Source organism: Chenopodium quinoa, unplaced genomic scaffold (genome assembly GCF_001683475.1).
Source record: "Chenopodium quinoa cultivar QQ74 unplaced genomic scaffold, ASM168347v1, whole genome shotgun sequence".
Taxonomy (NCBI): Eukaryota; Viridiplantae; Streptophyta; class Magnoliopsida; order Caryophyllales; family Amaranthaceae; genus Chenopodium; species Chenopodium quinoa.
This window is the reverse complement of record NW_018745523.1, coordinates 2065646-2083487: the sequence shown is the minus strand read 5'-3', so window position 1 is coordinate 2083487 and position 17842 is coordinate 2065646. Positions and strand designations below refer to the sequence as shown.

The 17842-nt window shown below is 34.9% G+C and overlaps 2 protein-coding genes and 1 long non-coding RNA gene across 4 annotated transcripts; 1 reads left to right on the top strand and 2 right to left on the bottom strand.

Annotated features, from left to right (window-relative positions):
* Nucleotides 1-3612: 3612 nt before the first annotated feature.
* On the bottom strand, nt 3613-10494 carry LOC110715376 (ankyrin repeat-containing protein At5g02620-like). The gene is made up of 6 exons (XM_021893950.1): nt 6318-10494; nt 5780-6198; nt 5293-5500; nt 5055-5144; nt 4712-4801; nt 3613-4588 (listed from the first exon to the last, which is right to left on the bottom strand). The coding sequence occupies exons 1-6, from the start codon at nt 6784-6786 to the stop codon at nt 3921-3923; spliced, it is 1944 nt and encodes a 647-aa protein (XP_021749642.1). The 5' UTR covers nt 6787-10494; the 3' UTR covers nt 3613-3920.
* On the top strand, nt 10150-11657 carry LOC110715455 (F-box/kelch-repeat protein At3g06240-like). Its single transcript, XM_021894036.1, has 2 exons — nt 10150-11443; nt 11563-11657. Exons 1-2 carry the CDS (start codon nt 10150-10152, stop codon nt 11655-11657), a joined length of 1389 nt encoding a protein of 462 aa, XP_021749728.1.
* Nucleotides 11658-11928: 271 nt separating this feature from the next.
* LOC110715377 lies at nt 11929-14368 on the bottom strand. 2 transcript variants are annotated; one of them, XR_002510295.1, is made up of 5 exons: nt 14189-14368; nt 12907-12990; nt 12659-12832; nt 12301-12581; nt 11929-12193 (listed from the first exon to the last, which is right to left on the bottom strand). It is a non-coding gene; the product is annotated as an uncharacterized LOC110715377 (long non-coding RNA). The 2 variants fall into 2 exon arrangements; XR_002510294.1 differs by having other exon boundaries at nt 11929-12581; nt 14189-14367.
* Between the last annotated feature and the right edge of the window lie 3474 nt (nt 14369-17842).

Sequence of the window (17842 nt, the reverse complement as noted above, 5' to 3'; positions counted from 1 at the left end):
ATTCTTTTGCTGGCATTCAGACAGTTAACTTAGCAAATATTGTCATCTCTTCATAAATAGCTCCAAAATTTGTACCTGTATAGACAACACTACCTGAAGCCTAGTAAATGCACCACAATTGTTTGTATATTTGTATGTTCCTATTAAGATATAAATAAAAAATATTTCTTGCCTTTCTTATGGCCAACATCAGGCCGGAACAACTGTTGATTAAGAAATAAACCCTGTGCTATCAAATTTAAGGCATTACAACATGTTAAATAAATAAATAAATAAAAATAAATAAATAAATTTAAGGCATTACAAGATGTAAAGGGGAAGGACCTCGACTCCTCGAGTGACAACCATTCTGTAAAAATATTACATGCCAATAAGAATTACATAGTTTTTGCAAAACAAGCAAGCAAAAATGCATACAGCCTATGTAATAGCATAGCAAACATACTTAATACTTTACTACAGTAAAGAATTCTGTAGAAGTCAGGTCATGTCCAGCTCCTTGCAAAACATACAAATACCAAGGTATTCATTCCAAGTGAAATATAGAAACTGCCAAATCCAATGACCTGCAAGAACTCAAGTGTGCTGACAGCCTGACAGGTATATAGTCATAGGTAGCAGACATTGTTATATTAAATACTCTGTAATAGGGCTGTCAAACGGATCGTGTCATGTCGGATTTGTGCTCATGTCGATATTAAATGGGTTGAAAAACTCTTGACCCAAACCTAACCCATTTATATAACGGGTAGAAAACCCTTGACCCAAACCTAACCCGCTTATTAAATGGGTTACCCGTGTAATACCTTTTACCCATATACTCATATAGTATGTAATAAACTATAATATTCAATTTAAAAATTAAAAAGACATACATCATTAATTCATTAATGAAACTACAAGAGTTTAATGTTAGTAATTTTAGCAAAAGTATTACAGGAATTTAAAGTTGGTTGCTTTAGCACAGCTATACATAAGAATTGTCCCAAATTAATAGTCAAATTTTAATTAACAAAAGTTGAAATTTATTTTATCCGTGAAATTAACTGCCAAAAATTACCTAAATGTATACTTGGTGCCAAGGCAATTTACAAAATTACAAGTTTAGAATAAAATTTTCGATTTTTTTTACTACTTAATGAATAGGTTAAGCGTGTCGGGTTCGGGTTAGCGGGTTATCGTTCAACCCATTTATATAATTGGGTTATGCGTGTCGATTTCGGGTTGAAAATTTCAACCCAAACCTAACCCGTTTAATTTCGTGTCTGGTTCGTGTCGACCCAATTATGTAAACGGGTCGAGAATACTTAACCCAAACCCGCTTATTTCGAATCGGGTTCGTGTCGGGTTATCGTATCGTGTCGTGTCAGCTTTTGACAGCCCTACTCTGAAAGATCGATTTATACAAATTAGAAGATAAACATCAATCTACTACACGAAAAGTAAGAGAGATAGGGCCAAGAAAATAGTTTATAGACCGACTTACAGTTGTGGCTGTGGTATCACAGGAGTAATTGCATCAATTGATGTATTTTGCAGAAAAACTTACAGTGGTGGCTTTGGTGCAATTCCAACACCCGAGGAAAAAAAAACTTACAGTTGAGCCAAAATAGCGTCTAATTAGAATGATCATAAAATACTGAATTTTCTAGTGAGTGAGAAGCAAACCTCAAAGTTGAATCCAAACTTGGTGATTTCATACCACATAACTCATACTATTTTTCATAAATAAATAAAATAAAAAATAAAAACTTTCATTTTATAACTCTCAAAACTTATTAATTAGTTCAATAAAAAGCTGAGCATAAAATTTTGATGGCTACATAATGATTAAAAGCATGAGAAAAAACAATAATAAAGGAGAACAATACATTTTCCCCTACTTGTTTTCCTCTACATATATTTCAAGATACAATTGTTCTTGTCATCAACTATGCTTCTCAATAACGAAGTTATGTATCAACAAATGTGTTGATGAAATTACCTTTAAGATTGCTGCAAACTTAATTGAAAGTTAATTATTCAAAGTAATTATACTTTCAATGTAATGCAAAAGATTGTTTGGATTTATTATTGAAATTATAAAATTTCCATGTTAACTTTAAAAACTAACAATTTTAGAATCCAACACAATCATGCATAGACATAGGAATGAATCAAACCTTAAAAAGAATTTCATAACAATAAGCAACAATTTTAATGTCTAGACAGTCAAAAATGAAAACCAACAACTTCTACAAGACAGCAATTGTGTGTCAAAACTCTTGCTGTTCTTTAATTGATCCACCTCTTGTGCCCAGCATTGGCACAAACCATAAGGGTGCGCAGAAATCAGAAAGGACATCATCTCCGTCGTACAATGTCTTAAACTCCATGTCTTTTATACTTAATATCCCCATATCGTGCCCCCCTGTGCCATACAGATTGTACCAAAATCGTAGCCTCAATAAGTGGTTTAAACTTTGTGGATGTCGTCGATTTTAAAACCCTTAAGCTCAGTGATCATCTACTTAAGTACATACAGCAACAACAACGTGTCTGATTTTAACATATTGTAAGATATTTCAAAGTTTCAATTGTATAATACTACGTAGAAGCTAAGTTACCGAGTATCGCTAGAGGTTTACTTTGTACCAAGTATAATTTTTTATGGTTCTCGGCAGTGCAATTTTTGCATGATCATTGATAAACTATATTTTCTTGCAATGTTGTCAAAATACACAGGACCCATAATATAAACTCTACCAGGCAATGTTGGCATGTGCTTTAACTTTGCAAAATGAAGTGATTTCACAAAAAGGATTTTACAAATTATCTCAGAAGTGAAGTGATAACAATCTCCAAATACTACGTATGTTTATACTCTGCTTACTTTCTACAAGATGAAGTGTTCCCAAGATAAGATTTCGTGGCAATTGTGAAGAAACGGGATTAAATATTCCATTTAGCTAGCATACAGCAAATCAAAGCAGGACAGCCTCACAGAGTCACAACCACATTGTCTGACGATATCTGTCATCACAGGTGTTATGGGTAAAAATACGCAAGGCCAAGTCAACGACAGTCAACACAGGTCAACGACGAAGACGTCCATCGACGAAGACGTCCGTCGACGAAGCTGTGAGAGTGACGAAGCTTGAGACATCAGCAGAAGACCGAGTCAAATAACGGCCTCCTATTCCTTGGGGAAAAGATTAGCTTAAGACTTAGTCCTACTTCAGCCATCCCAGTCCGTTGGAATTAAAAACAGAAGAAAGGGAATCTCCTCAACTAACGTCCTAAAATCATGGGCACAATCTTATCTCCTTGCAACGGCTAGGGTGTGACCTAGCAAACCATCTATATAAGGGTCGTAGTAGCAACGAGCAGGGCATCAGTTCATAGCATTCATTCTAGATCACAAACTTGTAAACCAATATTACTTTTCGCATAGTGAAAGTTTGGTAGATCCTCATTCTACCCGCGGTTTTTACCTTCTTTGGGTTTTCCGCGTCACCAATTCCTTGTGTCGTTTACTTATTTTTTATTTTCCGCCTTACATTATATTTTGCTTAGTTGATCCGTAGCCTAGATTTTGATAGTCAATCCCACTTAACAAAAATTAGCATAAACAACAGGTACATGTATGCCATATTCACCTTAATCTCAAATTTAATGAGAGACAACATAAGAAAACTCTTGGAATCTAAAAACGGTTAGGAACATCACTATTCACTAACACCCAACAACCTAGTACTGAGTACTCCATAGACTCCCCAAAATGACTGAGAGAAGATGGAGTTTAACAAGGCCTGGGAATGTTGTGCTAACAGATAGTCAAAATAACTAATACAATTGGCTATCGTCTATCAACTTACTGCTAATCACTAATTAGGCAAATAGGGCTTTAAAAATCCATACAAGTCTCACGTTGTTTAGCCTTAATAGGTGATATAACCAGATGTAACTCGACTTAGAACATTAGATTCAAATGAAAAGGTTCCTGCTGTTAAATTTTCTTTCTTTCTCAACTTAGATGTCTCTAGCTTGTTTTTGATAAGCATAATACTCAACCCAACAAATATGATGCATAAGAACCCGCCACAGATAGACAACACAATTTTGGATGTCCTTTTTAGGTGTTTGACTTGTAGGGTTGTAGCCCACCTTGCTGCAATGTAAGCTATGGCTAGGAAGAATACTGCAAGCCATAGGAGCTTATGTGTTAGAGTCAACACCCTTCGCATTGGTGTGGTGCGAAAAGGAATGATGCTGACAAGAATAACAACGATGCCAAGAGACAAGAAGAGAGCTACATCGTTGCTGATCAGAAATACCTTAAATGCTGTTGTTTGCGACAACACTGGCTTTCCTATGTTAGCTCCTTCTTGGAAAAAGCCCCCTGGAGGGCTCAGGCATCCTGTGAATGTTACTGTAGCAATTAAGATTGCGATTATGTTGATCGTATTCCTTGCATTTTGAAGCCCTTCCATGTGCATTTCATACATCCTTTTCTTCTGTATATCCTTACGAACACCCTTTTCTGCTTTTATAGTCGTAAGAATTGTTTTTACAGCTTTATATAAAGGCCTTTGATAAGATGCGTTTCCTGATATAAGAGTATAACATAAATCAGTTGTGATAAACTTTTTGTTAATACAACAAAAAAGATCATAAATTTATTAAGGCTGAGTTTGATTGAGAAAAGCAACAGTCTAATCCTGAAACGCACCTCTACAACCCTGATATACAGTACGTGAACTCGATGAGGTTGACGAAGATTTTCTTGATAGAACTTTGTCTACTTTGTGCTCAATGGTCACTAAAATCCTCCAAAACAAGAAATGACGGATAATATTATAATTATAAATCCTCTCTACTAATACTAGAAGATGCAGGAATTCTAGTATAAAGATTGTTTTTTGGTGAAGTCTGTAACAAAGATTGTAAACATGATAAGTGTTGAGTCTTTATTATAACTCTATAAGATATAAACATAAAACATATCAATGGCGTTGTGAAAACAATGATACAACATGAACATAGGCTCAAGCACAATTCAACATGTAACTAACCTTCTTGCAGCTTGGACTTATATGTTCGAGTTTCAATATCTGATAGGGTTTCTGTTAATTGAACCATCTGAGATTGATCTTCATTCAACTCTGTTTTTACAATCACATTAAAGAAAAATAAAAACAAAAATCAACGGGAGAAGCTCATTCTGGACATGAAATTTAATGCTTGAAAATTTTGTATAAAGCACAAGTGTATTAAATTGAAAGTAGTACGGAGTACAAATGATGAAATTACCTTCATCTTGTTGGCTTATTTCATTATCAGATGCTGATTTTGTGTTGGGATTAAATTTGTGGAGTTTTTTTAGCAAGAGGTCTTTGAGATGCAGGGCGGCAACATCTTCCAGTCCAGACTTCTCCAGAAAGCCAAGAGCAGTAAGCCCTACGTAGTTTCTAGTTTGTAGTTGTTGTTTTGTTGCTTTGCTGATCAGATATTCGGCAATCTGTATAATGTAAAAAGTGTTATTGGTCTTTTTAATATGTTATGTTGATCTCAAATAGAAGATTGCAGTCTGTAATAATTGAAATGCAATTAGTACCTATTCACTAAAATATTTAGTAGCATTGCTGTGTAAAACTAGTTTATGTTCTTGTGCAATGCACACAGATAGTACGTTGTGGCAGAGCGAAAAAAACAGAAGTTTGAGCCTAAGACAGAGAACATGATTGAAAAATAATCAAGGAAAACAAAAAAAGCAGAATATTTTCTTAGCATATTATACCTCAACTGAATTATGATAGATAGCAAGATGCAGGAGACGATTTCCATCTTGGTCTCGTCTATAAAAGAGATCGTTGGAGTCACCAAGAACTTGGATCAAGCTTACAAAGGCATCAAATTGATGGGTTTGAACTGCAAGATGAAAGATGGTTTCTTGCTTCTTGGTCAAGATCTTAAATGCAGACGGAGCAAATGCCTCAAATTCTTTAAAGATAGCTATTTTATTTCGCATTACTGCGTGATGCAGAGGAGCAAAGCCATGATTGTCATAAGATTGGGCAAGGTTAGGATTCGATATGAGCAATATTCTTGCGATATCAGGTTCACCCAATTCACAAGCATAGTGCAGTAAATTAAGTCCATCTTCATCTGATCTTTCCACAAGAATTGGACACGCTTCGATTAGCTCTCTGATAACTTCTGTATAAACATCAACACACACGGATTTTGTTTACATTACTCACAAGAAACCCCCCTAGAGTACGCAAAATGGAATAAAGGGATAAAAACAGAGAGATGCTTAGCTAAATCTAACTGACCTGCATACCCACGGGAGATAGTAATGCGTAGACAGGAAAATTCAGCAGCAAAATTGGACGAAAGAGAGAAAAAAACAGTTTCAACACTATTCATCTCTGACATCAAACGCCTCATCAGGTGACCATGTCCATGTTCACAAGCCAACAGCAAAGCACTTTTACAGTTAGACTGATGAAATACCCAAGGTTTAGCCTCCAACAAGGTCTCCAACACCTCTAGGTTTCCGCCACGACAGGCATCGAGTAGAGGAGTTTCTTTCTGTTGATTATGTGCTTTAACCAAGTCTGGCCGCAACACCACTATTTGATGAACAATTTTGGCATGCCCATGTTTACAAGCTAAATGTAGTGTCGTCTCCAGTGAATTCTCAGTTCTTTCGTCGAGTATTGAATCACCTTCTTCATCTAGTAGTTGCTTGAATAGCAACTGGTCATTCTGTGTGATTGCTTCGAACAATTTGAGGTTCATTTTTTTAACCTTTGTGTTTTTTATGGGAGGAAGGACAGACGGCTTTAACGACCAACCATATATAATACAGAGTAGAAACCTTACTTTTGCAACAACGACAAAGTCTTCCGTCTTCCATGGATGGGATCAAAAAACACAAAGTCTTCCGTCTTCCGTCTTCCATGGATGGGACCAAAAAACACAAAGTCTTCCATAGAAATTTCAACGAAAGTCGAATGATTGCTTATGTTACTGGCTAGTAATTTCAATTCTAGGGAGAGATTTAATTTCACGTCTATACTTTGTATGGAATATACAAGTGCATTCGAACCAAACTACAAGACTTAAATGCATTCAAATATGCAGGAATATTGAGAGCAGCTCCAATGACAAGCTAATTGTCAAATTAGTTTATCATACCAGGTAAGCTTTTAAGCTAGTTGTCATTTTAGCTTACTATTTAAATAGACCACAGCTCCTTAATTTACGTTGATAAATTTTATTTTATTTATTCTAATGTGTTTTATTTTAGCAAGTTTTAATCTAAGCAAATTAGTTTGTGTCTGGTGATGCCCTGAATTGCAGTGTGCAAATGTTACTTTTTTTTTTTTTTTTACTGCATATATATTTATTTTCTAATAATCTTGTGAAAATAAATAAATTAATGAAAATTCTCTTTGGTAAAACTATAGTTTTTATATTTCTTAATGGTAAATTACAAAAAAAAATTATTATCCTTTATAAACTTTAACTAGTTACAATTTTTCAATGGTAAATTTAACTAGATATAAGCTTAACTTTAGTTAACTAAAGATTTAATAACTAATTTAACCTTAATCTCAATTCCAGCCTACTATCCAAAATCCTTCGACCCAAAAACTAATGCCCAACAGCCAGAACCACCTCCCAGCAACCATAGCCGCCCCCTAACGACCACCGCCACCGCTATCGCCATCCTACAACCCACTATCTTCTAACCACACCAGACCCGCTCACTAATCACAATTCCCCTTCAAACCAGCCCATTCCACCATTACCCAGTCTCAACTATTGCCGCACCACCTGACCACAACCTCCGTCACCCACCATCTCCAACCTCCACTCAACCTTGCTGCCCAAAATACCCCCTGCTTCACCCCGCATCACCAATCTCAGCCCTCCCAACCGCCAGTCCACGCATCACAACACCAACACCAACTAACTCACCAATTCTACCTCGCCATTCAACCTTCAACCGCAGCCCACAACCCACCGCAATCAGTGGCACTACTGCTCTAAAATCTTAAACACCACAACAATGGCAGCAATTGGCGGCAGCCGAGCAAAAATCACGGCCACACTCGCCACCAACAGAAGCTCCTTACGGCAGCACCAGTCACAAATCGCAACCAAGAACCAACCCACTTCAATTAAGATAGTAGCAGCCCGTTAGTTTCAGCATACAAAGCCCCAATTCAATTAATTATCAACCTAATTTCCCAAAATTTAATTGCAAGGTTCGATTTTTCGATTAATTTATAGGACAATTCTTTAGTAACTTACCCTAAATTCAATCCTAAATTCAACAACAATAACAACATCAAGATTAATGGGGCCGACAAACAATTTAATTTCTGCAATTTGAAGATCCAATTACAAAAAGTGCAAAAACGATTACTGTTAGTAGAATTCTGCAAGCCCAAAGTAAAGGATGTAAAAATCAATTTGAAGGAGTACTTGCATAAATTGAGGATTTGAAGGATTATTTGGGGACGGGGTGGTGGTGGTTCAAGGGGAAGGAGAGATGCGATTGGATGAAAGTTAATTGTTCAAAATGTGAAAGATAAAGATGAAGAAAGAGAGGAGGATGAAGATGATGATCACAATGATAGGTTTAAGTGGGGGCATTTTAGGTATTTGATGAAATTAATTAAGGTTTAGGAATTTCAATGATTTATTGTAAAAAATTCTTAACCATGGTTAAAAATTAGCTAAATTATTTCATTAACTTTACCATTGAAACATTATAACTAATTAAAGTTTACCAAAGATAATAAGTTTTTTTGCAATTTACCAGAAAAATTAAAATTATAGTGTTACCAAAGAAAATTTTCCTAATAATAATAATAATGGTAAGTGTGTAGCATATATTTGTTTGAGTTTGAGGGTTCGAATCTAGATAAAACCATATTTTATTAATTTTGTTAAATAAAGTTGCAAGCTTACGTGTCGTTGTCGTGGCATTGTGACATGTTGTCATGTACGTTAAAGAGTGTCATGTTGTCATATACGTTAATAGTTAAGCTCCAATGGTTAAGCTAGTAGATAGGGATTATTATTTAATATTGCAAGCAAGTCCCTAGCTACAACCATTAGAGTTACTCTCATACGTTACGAAATTAGACAAACTTTTAAATAAATCGGACGTATAATAAATATTGTACATCCTTTATAAGTTACCCTAAAATGAGCAAAAATTACCCTAATATGAATAAAAATTACTCTGATAAAAATAAAAGTTAGGAAATATTTATGCTAATATTGATAAAAGTTACCCAAAAAATTGTAAAAGTGACCCTAAATTTGATAAAAGTGACTCCCGATGTACATTAAATTACCGTACATAGGATGTATACAAACCGAAATTAATAGTACGAAGTACTATCTTTTCTTTATGTTTTGCGAAGGACTTTTTTCAACATATTGTCTCCTTTGTTTTGTTCTCTTCATTTGTTGAGAGTTTTAATTTTTCAATTAAAAGATCAGTGGGGTAGTTCATCCCAAATTCCACATGAAAAAAATAAGGAAACAAAGAGCTCCTTGTAATTGAGTGAACATTCTATTAGTGTGAGGCTTTTTAAAAAGTTGTCCAAAAACAAATCCGTGGAAGCTAGGGCTAAAGCGGACAATATCATTCTAATATGTAATAGAGTGTGTGTACAGCCTAATAAAGAATTAAAGAGGGTGACCAGGCCCAACAAATGTAGCCTAAGGTTTCCTATAGCATTCCTAGTTTTCATACTAGGAACAACCAGGAATAGTTCTTGCTTGAATCCTGATCTCCTAACTGTATTTTAAAAACAAAGAAATTGTCAAATTAAGGCACACTTCTAAAACGTTGAATATTATTATCCCCTTGAATAGTCCGAATAATATTGTTGCCATAACTGGTTGTTTGGTCCCCAAGTCATGCATGAATCATAATCGAGAAATAAAAAATAAATAAATAAAAGTAGCTTGGATCCCAAGAGTATCCTTGTATAAATATACATGAAATAAATAGCCATCTCTCCACTCCACTTGCTTCACACCACCAATCATCAAAACCCATAACAATCAAATTTGCACTTCTCTTCCTTTTCTGTAGAAAAAAGCAAAATAAACCATTCAATTTGCTCTTCATCAATGGCATCAAGAAACATTCCCATGGAAGTAACCATAATTATCCTATCCCATTTACCTGTCAAATCTCTATCTCGATTCAAATGCGTATGCAAGTCCTGGAAAAACCTCATTGAAACTCCAGGTTTCTTCAAACTTCATCTCACCCGATCCCTCAAAGTCAGCTCCTACAATTGCTCTCTTATCCTCACAATTTATCGTACCCTCACGATAAATGGTTCCCCTACCATTGTCCGTACCCTCTACCGTGCTTACCCTGAGCTTAATGACACCAAACTCAAAATCAACAAGCTGGCTTTGCCTCCGTCTTTTAGCCCATCCCTCGAAAGTGTTAGAAGATACAAAACCTATTATGGAAACAGAACTGAAAAGCTAGCCTTTGGGAGTGATGTGATTGCTGGGTCTTGCAAAGGGTTGGTTTTGATATTAAGTGGAACACACCACATTGCGGTCTGCAACCCAACTATTGAGCAAGCTGGGTTTAAACTACTACCTTGCATAAGCTATAATTATGATTCTTATGACTATTATCATGAGAGTCATTATCAGTATTACCGCTTGTACTATGAGAATCAAATGTACCCACGCTGTGCGTGTCGAAGTTTTGATTTCAGGGTTTACGGGCTTGGCTATGATAGCTATAGCCGTTGCTTTAAGATTGTGACGTTAACTTCAACAAGTGCTCTCATTCTTAGTGTAATGAAGAAAAGCCAGTCATGGAGGGAGATGAACCTGCCTGATATCAAGCACAATGTCCCTACTTATGCAGGGAATTGGGAAGAAAAGTTGTATATCCGGGCATACGACCATGGAATCCCAACCAACAACCACTTACACTGGAATATAACCAAGTATGATCCATTGGTTTTTGAATACTCGAGGGAAATAATCCTGAGCTTTGACCTTCACAATGAAGAATGGGGTGAAGTGCCAATACCAGATGTATTAGATCAAGGATATTTTTTGCATGGCTACATATCAAAGCCTTACATTATAGAGCATGGAGTGCTAAGTGAATGCTTATGCCTCTTGATATCTAAGGGTATAAGTTATCCTTATCTCGAGTTGTGGATTATGAAAGAGTATGGAGTGAAGGAGTCGTGGACAAAGTTGTGTAATGTCCCCATTGGAAGTGGAATTCCTCTGGTTTATCACACAGAGCGACATGAATTTTTGTTGCCAGGAATCCAGCATGGTTTGGGTTGGTATAATCCACAAGAGAACAGGATAAGGAAGGTTGAGTTTCATGGTTGTGAGTTTACCGGAGAGCATTACTATTCTACCAGAGTAAAAACATGTATCGAAAGTTTTGTTCATCCATTTACTAATATGGAAGGAAGAGAAGGAACAGAGGAAATTTATCAAGAAGAAGAAAATCTGCTACATTGACTCTACTGACTGTTCGCACTTGTGCAGCTTCTCCTGTGCCTGTTAGTATGGGTGTAGTTTTTGGGACAGACTTTCAGTATTTTCTAAGTAATTCTGCAATGCTACTGTGCATTGGGAGATAAATTCTTGTAATAGGTAATGGTTAATTCTGAGGATAAATAGAAGGAAGAATAATCAAAAGAGAATAATGAAGCAAAAATGTGGACTATAAATTTATGATTACATATATGCTCATAGTTATGCTAATTTTCTTTCATTAAAAATTGAGGCTTGAGTTCGTATTCAATGAGCTGATTAATCACAACTTATGTAACCTAATCTGGCAATTTACCTGTCAGGTGAAATATATTGAGCTAATGTATGCCACAAGCCAAATACCATTCAGCTAATGTATGCAAGAAAACAAGATTATACTCAGTTGTTAATACTTATGGAGCACAAATTAACAAAATCCATCAACAGAGAGTACAATGCATCCAAAGATAAAGAGTTACCAAGAGATGCATGCCGGTTCATCCTTTGGATCAGCATGAACAACCAACCAAGCTGAGTGTCTGGCCTTGTTCAAGCTCCAAGGAAAGGCAGAGAAAACCAGTTTTATTACATCTCCACGTTCAATGCCTCTCGTGTAAACCCAAATTATGATCTGACTAGGTATCTGTCATTAAAATGTAGAACAACCTCAACCAAAAAAACGCTTACACTTCACATCTCATATATAAATAACAATTGAATCTGTTCTTGGAGCCCATGCCTCGGTTTTACCTTTATACAAACCAGCTACATTCACTGCTGAATGCTGATGCAAAGATGTTTTCACTGCTGAATGCTGATGCAAAGATGTTTTCACACCTCTCTAATATGAAACAGAAACTTGTTATGCTTTGTATATAGTATGATGACTATGATCATCTGGTCTCCAAGCCCGAGATTAAGATTTTAACACCACTGCAAGAACTTTTATGGACAACACCCACGAAGAAGTATGTGAATGCTTAGTGAGTTGTGACAGTAGCTGGAGATATGGAATCTTAAAGATAAGTACACTGCAAGAGGAGGAAATACTGAATCAGATATAACGTCCTTCAATCAACGAAAACTATGCAATAAAGTTTACATTTACCTATAACAGGTTTTCCAGCTCCATTAGAACTTTGCTAGAGAAGACTAGGTGAGCCAGTGAAAGGCAGAAATGTTTCACACAGAACCCACAGCATCATTTGGCAGCTGATTAGGCTAAACTCTACCAAGCAATGTTGATTGATGCTTCACCATTGCAATTTGAAATGATTTCATCCTGGAAAAGCTTTTGCAAATTATCACATGAACGAAGAAATAACAGTGTCCAGAATACTTTTATACTCCACTTACCTTCCACATGGTTTGATCCTTTAGATGGTCCATCCACATTCAGCGGGTCATTGCAGTTGGTACCCGGGACCTTGATCTTTCTGACTGTTGTGATAAAATTTTATGTTAGGCGGTGGAAATGTATAAAGTTGCTGTATAAAACACACCAATGAAGCGATGTTTATGGTCAAAAGGGCCTTATAGGGCAATGGTTTTGATTTATGCATATATAAGCCAAAAGCCATTGTAACTGCATCATAAACTTCAATTAGCACTTGCAAATAGGAAAATCACAACTTACAAGATGACTGTTCAATTCCCCAAATACGATTATGTGGCAATCGTGAAAAAAGGGGATGAAAAATTGCATTTAGCATATAAAAACATGAAAGCAGGACAACGACGCCGCCACATTGTCTCAAGTCTCAATCTAGGATAAGGTCCTACTCCTAATAAAATGCTGCTATCTGTCATCAGAAGAACGTAAATGCCATATTCACCTCAGTGGGCTTAAATCCAAATTAAACTAGGCAACATAAGAATATTCTATGAAATCCAAAACAAAAAGAAACATCACTAACACACTCAGTAACCTAAAACTCAATGGATTCCCTAAAGTCACTGAGAAGAAAGAGTTTACCATGGCTCGAGAAAGTTAATCGCGAGGTGATTAAGCAAAATCGAATTGCATTGCCTCTCACAAGCCATAAAAATTTATACTTCGTACAAAGTAAACCTTTAAAAACTCAGCAACTTAGTTTTGATTATACAATTGAAACATCATACATCTTGTCAAGATCAGACACACTATAAGTACTTAAGTAGATGATCATTGAGCTTAGGGTTTTAAAATCGACGAGTTTAATCCACTAATTGAGCCGCACAACTTCACTGACTTAAAAATTTAAATTAAAAAACACCAGATTCAATTGATAAAATTTCATTGTCAATTGACAAAATAAATCAAACATTCAACAAATCAAGCACAAATTATCAATCATAAGAATAAGATTTTGCATCCAATATACTCAGAATTAAAAAGTTAATCATTCAAAAATTAACATAATAACCAACATTTTGAATTGAAGAAACCACAAATTCCTCCAATTTTCCTGTTTATGTCTCGATTCCGAGCCAAATTCTGATCACAAGTGTATTTTCTAATAGCAATCACATTTTAAAGACATTTACGTTAAATTTTAGCATTGTAAAAAAAAAATTGCAAGAAATCATAATTTCAGCTCCCAAAAAGTTAAAATTTACAAAAATAAATAAAGAAAAGCGTTTGTGTTGGGGAACTTACAGTGTCGTTGACATCAATATTATCGGAGAAATCTAGAAACATTTCTATGGCTCCTCCATCTGCCATTGTTGAGCTTCTAACGTAAAGAAAGTACAAGTACAAGTTTACTCCCTTCCTGGAAAAATTGTCAATCCCCTTCATCCCCCAATTTTATGGAGGATGTTATTTTATCAAAAAAAAAACCAATTTAAAAAGATAACCCTAAGGTGGTTTTTGGTAAATGGGATTGGGAATGAATAGGGTGAATTCCCACCAATTTATTATCTAAAGAGGGTAAGTAATAAATGAGTGGGAATGAGAATAAATAGAAAATGATAATTTTTCCATTAACGAAAAAAATAGAGAAGAAAGACTAGTAAGGGTAGTTTTGTATTTTTGATATTTATTCTCATCTATTCCCATCCACTATCCAAACAAACTATTGTCATATTTTTATACTAGTTTTGTGCCCGTACGATGCCCGGGTTGTTCAATGGATTTTAAGATTTATTTTTAATCTATATGTCAAATTTTAAAGGAAAATTTGCAAATTGCAACCATTTAAAGTTCGTATTTTGCAAATTGCAACCATTTTAAAAAAAAATTGCAAATTGCAGCATAAACGTTAATATTGTCATTAAAATTGATATTGACAATATTATAATAATCTTGTAAAATAATATATTCCAATACAATCTATGTTAGTATTTTTGTAACTTAAAGTTTCCTAGTACTTCGTATATAGAATATATGTAAAAAAAAATTAATTGAGTATAATTGAATTAAATATATTGTCAAAATGGAAATAATTATTATCTTAGGTTATAAAATGGATGTCATTAAAATATGGCAAAAGACTAAAAAGGAAAGGAAAAAAGGCGGGAAAATTTTTAACTAAGAAATGACAAGTGTCATTCCTAGTTTCGCCTTTAGTATAGGTTTATCGATTCGGCAATCCACCTACCCTATGCATCCTAATACTAACAACCCCCACCCCGATGCTGGTTTAATTTAATATTGGGTCTTGTGAAAAAAAGTACTCCAAATTTTTTCTAATTTTATTTATTACAAAGTACAATTTTATTTTATTTTTTTTAATTTTAGTTAATTAGGTTTAGTTAGGTTTAAATTAGGTTATACCAACTAACCACACAATGCATAGAAAAAGCATTAATTAATTTCTTTTCATAGTCGGAGATCAAGGCTTCAAGGCTTTATAATACACTTTGCTTTACCCCATTGGTGAGGATATCCGACAACATCTGCCACAACTTAGAAAACAATACCCTCAAGATGCAATGGTAAACAAAGATTCAACTAAGGTTGGAGACGGGAAAAAAATAATCTTGCCACCATTATTCACCAGAGACTCAAGATATACATATATACCAGAATTACAAAAACCAATATACTCTACACATTGCATACTACATAATTGGGGTTGAAGAGGGGATAGATTAATCCTGCTAGTGTCATTCACAGGAAGCCAAATATGCATGTAACACCCCTTCCCCCCCCCCCCAAATTACTCTCTAATATTGACAATAATAATCCAACTTTCGGGAGTAACTTACTAACTTGGGAGTATTACCACCACGTGATTACGTAAGGCTTAATAGAGATATGCAGCGAAAGAATAATACTTATCTTTTATTAGTAATAATAATAGTAGTTCAAAACATTTTCGGAATAACTAAATACTTTGACTAAGCTTCAACATTAAATTAAACTAGGTGATCACCGCCTATCATCCCCAGTGCAGTATTTATTCCACGTCGTTCGGTCATCATCACCTAGGCCTAACAACTCATCATTAATGATAAGTAGGGCAAAGCCAAAACAAAACAAATACGTACTAGCAAAAATGTTAAGTACATACAAATGCTAGAAATGTAAAACAGTTTAGTTAATCAAACATGCTTTCGAAATGGTTTGACTTCAATAAATGTAACACCCCAATAATTCCCTCTTTAAACCTATGAGGACCCTGAACAATATTCAAGAGAATTACTGGCGTGCTACCGCCACGTGTTCAAACGTTAAGGCTTTATTAGAAAATAGCAGCGGAAAAACTAATTCAATTATAAATAAGTTTCAAAATCAATAACCGCTCCAAATTAAATCTTACAACTTGGAACCATTAAAGCCCTTATTTAAAACTCAAACCAATAGAATAGTATGAAAGTAAAGTTGTGTTTAAATAACTTTAAAAGTAAATAACATAAAAATAAGAAAAGTAACCAACTCTCCACTCAAGATCCCACCATCTAGAAACGGATGTTGCATGTGTAAGAACCTGTGGTTAATCTACTCCCCAATATTAAAAGTGTAAAAATTGGATCGTCACAGGGTCATTGAAAGGCGAAGGCCATGACCAAAGAAAGACACACAAAGCACGCAATCAGCAAAGCTGAGTACATACAAGCTGTAAAACATAAAAGAAATCTCTAACATGCTACTAATAATCAATCATCATGAATCATTAGTTTATAGACTCGACACATGACTCAATTATTTATATATTACTAAGACTCTATTAATTAATAATAGGTAAACATTATTTTTATTCATTGGATTAAGCAGTAGACAAGGTTGTCCAACCCATGCTCCATTTGGAACATCAATAAAAGAAAAAATCCCATGCCTCCTTTTGGAAACATCAATAAACATCCAACGACCACGGGCGCGACTGTGCGACTGTAATTAGTATGAGATCTCATCTAACTCCTATTTTCGAAAAGTATTTGAAATAAGAGACTCATAGATCAAACGGCCTCAAGAAAAGTGCACGACTAATACCCCGTGTACCCCAACCCCTGGTTGTCATTACTCTAGATGTGCACCAATTAAGAGTTTTATTGCTCTCATCCATCTTGCACTTTACGTGATTTACAGGTTTAGACTTGGTGATGACTCATATGAATAACAATACAAACATTCCAATAACAATTCAATCAAGCAAGGCAAGTTTTCAATTTCAATTCTTGATTTATTAGTGACAAACAACATTTATTATTTAATCCTTTAACTACCTCGGTGTATAAACACCTTGAGTGCATAAGGCACCCCACAAACTTAACCTCGTCATATAAGACTTAAATTCTTCCTTTACTCATCCTGTTTACATAATAATGAATGAGTAATAAATTAATCATTACACCAATCACATACCTTTGCCTCTAAGCGCACCTTACATAATTAGAGCACAAATAATATTTGCAATATAAAATAGTGCACGTCATACGAAATTCACAATGTATAACCAAACAATTTAACTCAGTCATCCCTATACATGGTACTAAGTTCTCGATCCGTCCTTAAACATGCACCTAAAAGCAAGGTTTCGTAACTTGTACGTACCTTGAATAAACGAATTGGTATGCCACTTTACTATTTAGAAATCATCTTCAATAAACTCCTCTCCTAAACCAAACAATAACATCTCAATCAATACCCAATCAATCTAATTTACAACAATACTAACTTACTTTAAAACCTTCAAAATTCAAATCAAACAACATTTTAAAACCTTCCCTTTAGTTAAAATTAAAGGCTTATATATAGTTATTTAAGTTTCCTTCATAAAAACCTTAAAAATACACTCTTATACTTGAAATTACAGCAAGTTTAAAGTTTAATAAGAATCTGAAAATTATTTTAAAACCCCTAATTATC

What these genes read in the sequence shown, in the direction of transcription:
- LOC110715376 (XM_021893950.1), bottom strand. Translation starts at nt 6,786, where the DNA reads ATGAACCTCAAATTGTTCGAAGCAATCACACAGAATGACCAGTTGCTA. An exon ending in TATCTCCCGTGGGTATGCAG is followed by an intron (nt 6,199 to 6,317) that starts GTCAGTTAGATT and finishes ATGTTTATACAG; the next exon opens with AAGTTATCAGAGAGCTAATC. An exon ending in AATAAGCCAACAAGATGAAG is followed by an intron (nt 5,145 to 5,292) that starts GTAATTTCATCA and finishes TTGTAAAAACAG; the next exon opens with AGTTGAATGAAGATCAATCT.
- LOC110715455 (XM_021894036.1), top strand. Translation starts at nt 10,150, where the DNA reads ATGGCATCAAGAAACATTCCCATGGAAGTAACCATAATTATCCTATCC. An exon ending in TTCTACCAGAGTAAAAACAT is followed by an intron (nt 11,444 to 11,562) that starts GTATCGAAAGTT and finishes GCACTTGTGCAG; the next exon opens with CTTCTCCTGTGCCTGTTAGT.